The sequence below is a fragment of the Vanessa atalanta genome, chromosome 30 (assembly GCF_905147765.1).
Source record: "Vanessa atalanta chromosome 30, ilVanAtal1.2, whole genome shotgun sequence".
Classification (NCBI taxonomy): domain Eukaryota; kingdom Metazoa; phylum Arthropoda; class Insecta; order Lepidoptera; family Nymphalidae; genus Vanessa; species Vanessa atalanta.
The window spans coordinates 1,528,045-1,541,432 of record NC_061900.1 but is presented as its reverse complement, the minus strand read 5'-3'; the positions used below and the strand labels follow the sequence as shown (position 1 = coordinate 1,541,432).

The following is a 13,388-nucleotide window of genomic DNA, read 5'->3' as shown; positions in this document are numbered from 1 at the left end:
ATTCTTCTATTAAAAATGAATGAAATAAAATACTTGTTTTTAATATATATATTTTACTAAGATTATTGTTGAAATATAGGGCACTCTGTATAAATTTAATACTGATAAGATAAGATTTACTTGTGGATTAACAGTGTATTTAGTAACTCAGTGAGAGTTATCTGGTTATAGATAAAATAATAATCGAAGTCCAGTTACAACATTCCTATTACACAAGTACGTAACACTAATCTTCCAAAACAATTTTTATTTTTACGATATTTTGTAACAAGCTTAAAGTAGGCAATTGGAATGAATCGCTTATTGCTCTTGCCGATGTCATAGTCGATAAAAATTGGAGAACTTTGACAGTTGACAACTTGACGTAGAGTGACGACAGTTTTTAACTTTTGAACTTTAAAATAAGTTTTGTTATTCGTATAGTTTTGTATATAATTATGCTGTAATACATTGAATATGGCTAAAATAGCGGAAATAAGATTATTATTCGAAACAAAAATTAAAGATGGCATCCCCGATCCGCCTGGCCCTTTCGATCCGCGAGACTTGGAAAGAGTAAAAAGTGATAAATATTTGTATCGCGTGTTGGAACATTCGCAGAATAATGTTCAGCAAGCCGTCCAAATGCTATACGACATAATGGCGTGGAGAAAAACAAATAAAGTCAACGAAATAAACGAAGATACAGTGAATATAGATTATTTAAAAGAAGGCATATTTTTTCCTCACGGAAGAGACATAGATAGTTGCTTACTGTTCATTTTGAAGTCTAAACTTTACGTAAAAGGCACAAAAAATATAGAGGAAGTTAAGAGAGTTGTTATTTATTGGTTGGAACGAATTGAAAGGGAGGAAGATGGCAAAAAGATTACATTATTCTTTGATATGGACGGCTGTGGCTTAAATAACATGGATATCGAAGTTATAATGTATATGATCACGTTATTGAAAAACTATTACCCGTATCTCATAAACTATATTATAGTTTTTCAACTACCATGGATATTGTCAGCGGGATTTAAAATTATAAAGGGTATTCTGCCCGCTGCAGCAGTAGAGAGGCTCAGAATGGTTAACAAGGATAAACTGAAGGAATTGGTCGCGCCAGAACAAGCTTTGACTTGTTGGGGTGGGAGGAATGATTATGTTTTCAAATTCGTTCCAGAGAACAGGGTAAATGTCGATAAAACAATGAAAAATGTTACATTTGCCGAGGATGATAATCAACATTCACCAGGAGAAATGTTAAGCTTGAATCCGGGTAAATTATTAATGTTTAAGTTGGAAAATGATAGAATAGTTGCTCAATTGACTATTATGAATATGGATGAAAATTGTATATCATTTAAAATAAGAACAACGGCTCCCGAAAAATATACCGTTCGTCCGAGTTCGGGTATACTGGCAAGTAAAACATCACAGACGATACAAATTATTGTGAGTTCCGGTTTCCATATAACCTCCGTGGTAAGAGACAGGTTTCTAGTTGTATCAATGCAAGTTCCAAGTTCTAATATATCCGCAAAAGATTTAAGTAAAATATGGAAGAATGCTGACAGCAAAGCCGATGAATATAGATTGAAATGTTCCTGTATAGAGTTCAAGGAAAACAAAAAAACCGAACCGAGTAAAGATCCAGAATCAATCGTTTATAAATTAAATAATTTACAAAACAATCATAACACGCTCGTAAAGAGCTTAGAAATGTTGCATATGTACCAACTGTTATCCATGTTTCTTATATTCCTTACGATCGTTTTGGGATATTTAGCGTTCAAAAATACGAAACACTGTCAGTATTAATGCACGTGTCAATTATTTATATACATCAGATTTGCGAAAGTAACTCTGTCTGGTCAAAAAACTGAACGAAATTTGTTGATATTTACTATCAGGCATGCTTAAACTTCAGAAAAGGCCTAACACAGTAATTTTTAAGCCTAACACTTTACGATCAATAACTACAACTCGAGTGAAACGATTACCAGCCAGTGTTAAACATAGTTGTTAATAAATTAGTTAATATAAATAAAATTAAAAAACTAAGAAAAATAAAATTTAAACATCATTAAACTCATCAACGATAATACTGTGATTATATAAAATTAACAATTACTAGAGTTATTATATAACCAAATGAATTATTTACCAATGTATATAAAATCAGGTGTGCCCGTCACGTTAAATTAATACATTATTAATGAAATAATGTTAAATAATATTATCGAATTTGTTGCTGAACTTGAACTTTAAATAGTCCTACGCACACTAAGACATCTTATAAGTATCTTATAATTCACTCACACTAATGCAAGCTCATAATAATTCAACGACGAGGTTAGTTATCGCCTTGTCGTTAAATAGATCATTGATCTTAATTTACATAATCGCTAAGTACACATCACAAAATATATAAGTTTATTATATAGAAAACTTTTGTATTATATTAAAATGTTATATTATAAACAAATCACAAATGAAAACATATGAAATGCATGTTTGTGCTTATATATGTTTTTTTTTCTTTGTCTGTTTATTACATAGATAACCAAAAAGTATTCATTAAGTATTACTTTTTGGTGTAAGGGCGTTTTTTTTTTTATTGGTGTTTTTCTATGTTGCCTTGGGTCTGGGTGTTTTTGGATATTATTTATTTATTATTGTTTATATTATAATTGTAAAACTAGTCAAAAGACTTAATCGTTGTCAACTGTGTTTTTTTCCTATTAAAATAATAAATATATATTAAATGTTGAAAATTGTTATAATATTTTATTAAAGGTAACAAAAATTTTATATCTTGTTAAGTTAAAAGTTTCATAAAAATATTAAAATTAATAACATAGCCTTAAAAAAATAATTGTTGTAAACTATAGATTTTATAGTGTTTTATAAATAAATATATTAAATCTTTTTGGGTGTTTTATTAATAATGAATAAAACTAAATACGACTTTCCGACAGAAAAATATCTATTACTAGCTGTGACCGCGACTTCGTGCGCGTTTGAATTTAAGAAAAAAGTTATTGTTGTAGCCTAAGTTCCTCCTTATTACATCAGCTATCTGCCATTGACAGTCCCGTCAAAATCGGTCCAGCCGTTCCAGAGATTAGCCGGAAAAACAGACAGACAGACAACAATTGAAAAAAAAAATGTTATTTTGACATATGTACCGTGTATACTTACATATGCATTTGGTAAAAAGCGGTTAATTTAATATTACAAACAGACACTCCAATTTTATTATATGTATACCTTTGAACGTAACTGTTGTTGCGTACAAGTTAACTTTAAAATTCGAGTAATAAAATAAACTAAGTGTAAACTGCAAACTAGTGTTGCATATCGATAGTTCACTATCGATAGACTATCGATAGTTAAGGTGTAAGCGATACTTTTAACATGTACTATCGATAGTATCGATAGTTTTGTGCTATCGATAGCCAGTAATTTCCGACAGTATTACTTTCTCAAGATAAGTCATTTAGTAGGCCAACTTTAGTGTATATTTAAATAAATGAAATTAAATTTACAACAATATTTGTTTTTAGAATTAAGACATTTTGTGTGGAATAAGGAATAATGAAAAATTTTGCTGGCTATCGATAGTCCAAAACTATCGATACTATCGATAGTAGCAATAGTATCGCTAATACCAATAGTATTGTTTACAGAGAATTTGTTTAGTATCGATAGTATTGATCAATACGATACTATCAATATCCTCAATAGTTTTCGAGGTCAACTATCGATAGTCAAACTATCGATAGTTCTGCAACGCTGCTGCAAACGCATTGTTTTTTTTTTTAAACTATAATGTCATGCATCATAAAGAAAGTTACATTAATTGCCATTTAGTGAGGTGACCGATATTCGCTGCAAACAAATGAATCGAAAATAATCATTTTGCAGACAACAATATTTACTATCCACATATTAATAAAATATGTAAATTAAATAATTCTTAATTGTGGGTTGTGTGCATCGAAAATTGAACAACATAATATATATACAGGTTTAATTAAATACAGTATTTAAGTAAAATAAGCTACAATTACATTGGAGGGTAGGCGAAGAGAAATGTCTCATGGGGGTCAAGTTGGAATATATAACCGATTTGATAGCTCTTCTTTTTTTTTTTATTCGGAAATAAGTGTCCAGGTTGAAGTGTTACAGCCTTCTCTTATTATCTTAGTCACACATACTGCACACCACTTTACTTTGGGGACGTTAGGTTTTTAATTAAAATGAAAGACACATAATAATTTTATGTAATAATTATTTATTTGCCATCATACCTTTCTTGCTCGGTATCAATTTCGAGTCAAAATAAAAACCAGATTATTAATCAAAATAAATATTTTAATCCAAGCGGAAATAATCAACTGAGATACTAAAATATTTGTTGAATATACTTTTGTGATTTGTCTCTTTTGTGACTTGTCTTACCCAGGCAATTAGCACTAATTCATCTCGACGGTGAAGGTTTTTCATCGTGAGGAAACCTGCATATGTCTAATTTCAACGGAATTCTGCCACAGATGTATCTTTAGAGGAGAGTTCAGGCTTCTTGAATAATACTCTTGATGAGTGGTCGAATGAATGAATGATTTAATCGAAAATTGCACCGGTATATATACAAAAATTTCAAAATCAATTAGCCAATTAAAAAACAGTATACAAAAACAATAAGTAACAAAAGAGGCGGGAGATGTCGTTCTGCTCGCACACGCTAACGTCACGCGCCGAGCTGCGCGCGCATCATGCTAGTTCGCATACCCGCGACACCGTAGCTATAAATAACGCTCCGGCACGTCGCGTCGGCCATTTTGTTCGAGCGCCGCGCGGAGAAAGGACGACTGCACCGAAGATCGCCGTGTCGACTCGCCATGTGTTGTGAAGTGAAGTTCTTGAAGTGTTGAAGAAAGATGAAGATGCTTGAAGAGATATGAAGATAAACGAATCTAAAAACAGTTCTTATCAGAGCTATCTTGCGTGCCGTTTCTTGTTTCAATCGAACATGACGTAATAATAAAAACAGTCCTTTTCGGGACTAATCTTGTTTCAACGACGAAATATAAACACGGTGCGAAAAACAGTCCTTTTCGGGACTAATCTTGTTTCAACGACGAAATATAAACACGGTGCGAAAAACAGTCCTTTTCGGGACTAATCTTGTTTCAACTACGGCGTCTTACAAAGTGCTGCTACATATCCACCAACGCGCATTGGAGCAGCGTGGTGGACTAAGCTCCAAACCTTCTCATCAAAGGGAAATTCAATGGCTTACTTACTTACTGAGTAAGTGTAATGCTTCTATATATAATAAAAAAAAAGATTTATTTTGTTGAAAGTTAGTGACTCAATTATTTTACGTAGTCCGATATTATTTTGTATACTATAACGCCACGCCAAGCCAAGACAAAGCCATACCACGACTAGTGCTGAACTGTCGTCAAGCTCATCCGACTATCACTTGAGAGGAGGATAGAATACCCTTTAAGGATAAAAATTGTCTCTTAAATAGCGATACTTTTATTTTTGAAAATATCACACTTATATTAAACTAAAAGAAGATTGTTACTTCTAGTTCTACCTTAATAATACTGATAGATAATAATCAAGTATGTTCTTGTTAACGCTCATAGATTATCCCGCCAAAAATTTACTAACACGAACCATCGTTGAAATAAAAAAGGCAAAAGTAAATAAATAAAAAAAAACATAATAAAAAAAAGTAAAACAACTAAATACAATTAAAAAAAAATAATAGACAAAAATATTCGAGCGCAAACATCCTTTAAGGAACAATTCTATTAATAAAACATCCAAGAGTAAAAAAAAAAAAATATTCCTATTTTGATATTACGTTCAACTCGACTTAATATTACACAATAACTTATTATTAGTACTATTTCAAAAAAACAGTATTTAACAATTTAAGCAATAATCTAGACACGCGGTAGCGTGTCAGCCAAGTTCTAGTAACAGAACTGGCGTACAGCACCGTGTGTAATATTACACGAACCATTTGGAGCCACTTTTGACCTCCTCATAACTCAAAAACTGTCTGACATAAATGTGTCAAATTTGGCGCATATATTGAGACTCGCGAGATACATATGTGTTCCAAATTTCATAAACGCATCTCAAATGGTTATTTAGACATTAACGTCTAAAAATCGACATTTTTATCACTGACTGACCTATAGATCAAAACTATAACCTACTTGCAGGTGACCTAGAAAGTTGAAATTTGGCATGTAGGTAGATAATTAAGCCAATATAAAGGAAAAAATCTGAAACTGGTAATTTTTTATCATTTTATTATAATTTTTCATTTTATTGGGTCTATAGGAACAATTATATACTTAGTTCCTGTAATAACTGTAATAAAAAAAATGATGTAAGAACCAGCAATCAAAACTTATGACAGCCGGTCTTAATGTGGATTTTAAGGTCTTCACGTGAATATATAACAAGTTGAATACCACCCTTAAGTTTTTTAAATCCAAATATTTCCGTTTTATTACTTATTAGTATAGCCAACTTTCGTATTTATTACGTTATTAACTAGCATTTAGCGCACATCAGTGGTGCAAAATCATTATACTTAAAAAATAATAATAATAGGCATTTCGGTACACGGCGCGCGACGTGACGCCGGAGCAGCGGGATAGGAGCGTTGCGATTAAACCTTAACGCGGACGTGTCTGAGCGAGTGGCAACCGCGCTCATAAGAATTATTTCAATGCCTTCCGATGGAAGCTTCCTAGTTTATTCGACTGCATATTTTTTGTTTGAGTATACTAGTATACAACAATAAAATAGCTTTCGTGAGACTGTAGTAGAGTATGTATACCGTAACAGGAATGATTTAAGTTTGTACTCTAGCGCTACAAACGGGGATCCTTATTGCTTGGAAGAACAGTATCGAGCGAGCATGCTGATGTCAGCAAAGGACTGGTGAATGGGTCCAATGGAAAAATAGAGAAAGTACATTGAGGACGTCGACAACAGCAATAGGGCACGTAAAATAACAATTCAATTTAAACATAATTTAATTTGCGAACTAGAAGTCAAAATCAAGTTACAGATATTAAGTAATGTACATATATGTTCAAAGGAAACAATTCTCTATTTGCTTAGCATATTCTGCTACTATACACAAATCACAAGGCCTTCGCCTCGACGGTGCTCTTTTCGACATAGGCTCCTCTATATTAAGTAAAGAGCAGGCTTACGTTGGCCTCTCCAGAGTTAAAACCTTAGATAGAGTACATCTTATCAATTTAGGTCCAAGTCAAATCAAGACACAAGAGAGCTCTATTGTAGAGTACAGCCGTCTGCGCACGTTATACCACCCCTTCTTGGGCAAATTAAGTATAAACAGAAAACGCGTAAAAAAATCCGGACACTGAATGGGCAATTCACTCGAACATTTCAGAGGTATCTACAAGAAAAATAAGAACGTATAAAAAAAAAGACAATTATACTCCTTAAATATAAGAAAATAGAATAGTTTAACAAAAACCATTTGGTATTCATTTTATTATTAATAAGTACCTACTAATAATTTATATACAAAAAGTAGTGATATCCCATCAAAAACATAAATGTAAAAATGAGAGCCAAGTTAAATATTATGATATATACCTTGGTTGTTGTCTTCAACGACAAAAGAAGTGAGATCTAAATTTGTGCCAAGTTAAATATTAGTCCTTTCTGAAATTTATTTATAACTACATAAAATATCATTTCTTCTTATAACTTGGGGTAATATATTGTTGCCTAAGGTCTGACTTGGCTAGTTCTCATATACAAATTATATTATAGCCTTCGTAAGTTCTAAGCCTGTTACAAATGAATTATAAACACAAATTAAGCACGCAAATATTCAATGGTACTTGTCTGGATATGATAACTCGCAATATCTGGTTAAGATTCATGTTTTCTAGTGACTGGACTATCGCAGCTCTTAATGTACGTTAATACTAACTAAGCAATACTGAGCTGTCCTCCATTCTTCTTAGATGTTCTGAGTTATAATTTGTTATTCTAAACACAAACTACAATTTGTGTTTATAAACATATAAGAACTAGCCAAGTCAGACCTTAGGCAACAATATATTACCCCAAGTTATAAGAAGAAATGATATTTTATGTAGTTATAAATAAATTTCAGAAAGGACTAATATTTAACTTGGCACAAATTTAGATCTCACTTCTTTTGTCGTTGAAGACAACAACCGAGGTATATATTATAATATTTAACTTGGCTCTCATTTTTACATTTATGTTTTTGATGGGATTATTAATTACAGAAATAATTAATCATTGAAATATTATATCTTAAAACAAGGACATTCATGTAAACAATTTGTTTAAATACTGGTAAGAGGTAGAACTAAAGTTCGCTGCAGCGATATATCTTCATTGTGTCAGATATTAAACTATAAAAATTTGCAGCGCTAGATCGCTTATAGAGAATAGCTTTCTTACGACCAAAACGTCATACTTAGGTTTTTCTATAGCTAGATAGAGTGTCCCATTACAAAGGAACTAAAACAAACAGGCTAAATTTATCGTATTATATAGTAAAGTTCGTTAAACACTCCAAAAAAGTATAACTTCAGATACAAGTAAGTTTTTTTTTGCACAGCATATTGTGACTAACGAAAACATTAGGTACTGACAGCGTCAGAAGCGTTTTACCAGACAACGCTCAAATTTATGCTCAAAGAAGAAGTAACATTTTAAAAATATTATTTTAAATAGATTAAATTAAAGACTATAACAATTAACATTGCTAATACGCAAAAAACTAGTTTACTAGTGTGTAGTTAGCTTTAAGTTATATTTGTACATCGTCGACATGCATTTGAGAAAAACCTTGTCAACCTTTTGTAAATCTTTGCAATCTATTATAGAAGGTTATTTCATATTTGTACAATATTAAATGCTATTTATTTTAGTAAGGCACAGGATATCTTAGCAAGTAAACAACACACGAACGTATATTTTAAAATAGTTTTGTTATTGGGGTAAAATATTTTTTATTAAACCATAATTTTCATCACCTTTTCTGTATTTTTTCTTAAATTTTATGTATTTGCATTATAATACTATTGAGTTATTGTCTTGTTTAAGTAAAAAATTCAAATACTAATTATTATTACAGATTACAGAGTTCTCCGGGAGAGATAAAATAAAAATATATATACTCTCTTCCAACCATAAGAAGAGAAAAGCCAAATAAACAATATTTGACAGCAAACTGACGCGATATTATTGGTCGAGAGATATGTTAGTCATAGTCTTAGTAGTGTACAATATAGCTGTATCATTAGCAAATTGCATGAATACGTAAATCTAAGGTTTGTTTATCTTTATTCCTACTTCCATTAGAATAGACTATTATTGATTAGCATATATCAAAGATAATAAAATTTAAACAATAATGAGTATCGAATTATTAAATTTAATAAGTGAAATGATCTAAAAATCATTAAATACTATTTACAGACACCGAAGAAAGTAAACATATTCCAGTCACTTTGAAATATTCCGAAACAAACGAACTTCGTATTTGCCTGTTCTTAAATTCTTTTTTGAACTAGAATGTAATATTATTATTTTTTTTATATTAGAATTTTATATAAAGGTAAATACCTTTCTCTAATAAAATTTACATTAGAAGTATATTTTTTCATGTAGCTGAATACAGAAATGCCTTTGACTATTAGTGAAGTAGAAGAAAAGTCATAAACTGTTCATTGTGCAAATGTCATTTAAATGTCACAACAGTTGGTATAGTACAGGTCTGTAAATTCTTTTTCGTTCCTGATTCATTGATTTGATATTTCCTACTTAAAAGTTTACACCTCTTAAACAAACAGTATCGTTTAAACAGTTCAACATGACGACGGGGGATCTACGGTCGTTATTTCAAGCGAAACTAAAAGAAAAAACCGACCATGAATTCCACCCGTTGGATTTAGATCGCGTAAAAGACGATAGATACTTAAAAAGGGTCTTACAACATACTGAAAATGATTTGAAACAAGCCTCAGACATGCTGTGGGATATTTTCACGTGGAGGAAAGCTGTAGGAGCGAATGACATTAACGAAAATAACATAAGAATGGATTACGTTAATGAAGGTATATTCTTCCCCCACGGACGAGACATCGATGGCTGCTTGTTACTTATAATAAAATCTAAAAAACATAACAAGGGTGTTAAAGAATTTGACGAAATTAAGAAGATTATAATATATTGGTTCGATCGCATCGAACGAGAAGAGAACGGCAATAAAGTGACCCTCTTCTTCGATCTTGACGGATGTGGTCTTAATAATATGGATATGGACTTAACAAACTATCTAATATCGCTATTTAAGAGCTTCTATCCAAATTTCTTGAACTATATAATAATATATCAAATGCCGTGGGTAATGTCTGCAGCGTTTAAAATTATCAAGTCACTCCTACCAGCTAAAGGTGTTGAGAAGATGAAATTTGTCAATAGAGACACTTTGAAGACTTTCGTGCCGCCTGAACACGCTTTGGAATGCTGGGGCGGGAGTGATAGTTACGAATTTGAATTTGTAACGGAAAATCGCAGTCCTGAACATACTCCGAAGAAGGTTACGTTTGCCGAGCAAGGCGACAATCATTCCCTTGGTGAAATGCTCAGACTAAACCCTAACAATCTTATAATATTCAAAACTGAGAATGAGGAAGTAACGGGCCAGTTTTCTATCACGAATATGGATGAAAGTCCTGTTTCATTTAAAATTCGAACAACGTCGCCAGAGAAATTCCGCGTCCGACCCAGCTCTGGTATTCTGTCACAAGGTTCCACACAAACAATTGTTATTGTTGTCCAGCCAGGCTTCCAATTACGGAATGTTATGAAAGACATGTTCTTAGTCATGTCGGTACAGATACCCAAAACCGATTTAACTCCAAAAGAAATAAGTGAGATATGGCAAAACTCTACGGGAAGTAAGATAGACGAATATAGATTGAAATGCCAATTTCCTGTAAAAGATTTACCTAAAAATGGGAGCATGGGGGACACGAAACATCAAGATAAGCCAGACTCAATTGCGAACGCCCTCAACAATCTTCAAATGAACTATGAAATACTACACAGGCAAGTAGACAGGCTAAAGGTTTACCAGTTCTTGACGATGTTCCTGACCGCCGTATCCGTGATCTTGACTTATCTTATTTATCAGAGCACAAACGACAATGAAAGATACTGTGAACGTATCTAGCCTTTAAATTTAGTGGTTTATGAAGCCACTGTTAACATTAACGCATATTTGTATTGTCTAACAATATTTTTATTCATGTTGAACACATTAATGTTTATTAAATATTGCTATTTGATGCATTTAATTGGTAAATTACATACTGTTATGTAAGGTTCGGGTATATCAGGGGGCTTTAAGCCGCCCTCAGAACATGTTTAATGTATAATAATAATAATGTATTTATATTTATTGATTAATAGTAGGAATGAATGTTTTAGGAATAAATTTGTATGTTCTTATTGATTGAATACGGTTTTGGGGAATTTGAAGGCATTTTTAATATTTATTTTTATATAATAAGTCTTTACCATATACTTGTAGTCATCACATTGTGTAGTACAAAGTATGCCATTATATATTAAATTTTTGTTTTAGAAATGTACACATGTCGTCATAATTAATAATGGTAATCAATATAACGGTATGTCAATGGCCGATCCAGGTTAAAGGGGGGCTTAATCTCACTGACGATAGGTTTCAGCAACATATACAACAATTTATTTTGCTTTGGGTAGAAAATTTTGATAAGAATAGTTATTATCAAGTTTGCTTTATAATTAGTCATGGATGACTTGAACCTTTTGCCTAATAGAGCCGCCAATACAATAGATAATACAAATGGAAACCTTGTCGCTAAAATATGTCTATACCGGGCAAACATAGGGCAGAAGAAGTGATTTAGGAACGGTATGGGGATACCAGTTATATAATATACCTATTTATTAACCTTAAACAACATGTCTCCTACATAAACAAATATATGTAAATTTTTTACAACAAATGTCTTATGAAAAAACTAATGTTCACATGCTAATGTTTGGGAAAGTATTATAATATTCATTTCCTATAGCGTCTTTAATGTAAGGGTATGTGGAGCCCGAGCTCAGGGCTTCAATAGTCAAGAAGCCCTCGAAAGACTACTGTACATTTTTATGTATGTCTCGGATAGGACAAAAATCAATTTAAATATATTATAAGTAAATTAAGTCGAGGATAATAAAGAGGTTGCCTAGGGCTCCATATTACTGCAAGTTCTAGAGTTCCGGAATGGGCTGAGGCCACAAATAGATTTTTTTTTGTATAATTTAATTTGTAAAAAAATTGACCATGAAAAATGTTTGTTCAGAATGTATTTTTTTTTATAATGGCAAGTATTTAATTTAAATACATTAATTATATATTGATACACACTCATATGTCTCGTTTTAACATCCGTAATTTTAGATTAAAAGAAATTGTCTGTCTCTCTCATAGTTTTTTAACTATTGTTACGCATGCGTGCTTAGAGGTATGCAATAGGATATAGGTAGGTGTTCTATCACCGGATTTGCCCTAGTTTGGTGGGCGTCCAATGTTCGGAGCGCTTTCGGGCACGGTTTTTATACATTCCAAATTAAAAAAAAATCTCAGCGCTATCTGCCCTTACGTCAAACTTTGTATTTTAAATATGAATAAAAATTATCAGATTATAAAAAACTATTTCATTGTATAAATATCTAAATTTTAATTTTATAAATTAATTTTACAACTGTTGTTTTTTCAAATGGCAACTCTAAACTTTTTATTGTATTTAAATTAATATGACATTGAAGTTATATTAATCGATGTTGTTTACAATTAACACAAAATATACTTGTAATAAAAAAATATATAGATATTTTTTTGCCAATATTATTCATGAACAGTGGACGTATTTTCGAAGGATTATTTAAAAATGTATTAAGTCATCAATATCGATTCGTTAATATATCATATAAATCATTGAATCAACTACAAAAGAATAATGATAATTAGCGATTCGTCGCATATGAGGTGCGCGGAAAACCTTGAATGTAACCGTCGATACAAGATGGCCGCCACACTTCCATCGGCGCGACGCTTCACTAGAGTGTAGTTCAAATCCCATAGACACTTATTTCCGTCAAGTCTAATCGTAAATAAACAGGACGGCGAACCATGCGCCGTCATATTTAAAATTAAAATGTCATTGAAGTTTGTTTGATTATATAAGGCTTCATTTACATATAACAAAAAATATTCCATTCGAAAATGCTTATCATCCAAC

The 13,388-nt window shown here is 31.8% G+C and overlaps 2 protein-coding genes across 2 annotated transcripts; both read left to right on the top strand.

Annotated features, from left to right (window-relative positions):
- The first annotated feature begins 364 nt into the window (after positions 1 to 364).
- On the top strand, positions 365 to 2,542 carry LOC125075216 (motile sperm domain-containing protein 2-like). Its single transcript, XM_047686907.1, has one exon. The coding sequence runs from the start codon at positions 457 to 459 to the stop codon at positions 1,801 to 1,803; it is 1,347 nt and encodes a 448-aa protein (XP_047542863.1). The 5' UTR covers positions 365 to 456; the 3' UTR covers positions 1,804 to 2,542.
- Positions 2,543 to 9,807: 7,265 nt separating this feature from the next.
- LOC125075346 (motile sperm domain-containing protein 2-like) lies at positions 9,808 to 12,982 on the top strand. The gene has a single exon (XM_047687076.1). It carries the CDS (start codon positions 9,920 to 9,922, stop codon positions 11,282 to 11,284), a length of 1,365 nt encoding a protein of 454 aa, XP_047543032.1. The 5' UTR covers positions 9,808 to 9,919; the 3' UTR covers positions 11,285 to 12,982.
- The last annotated feature ends 406 nt before the right edge of the window (positions 12,983 to 13,388 follow it).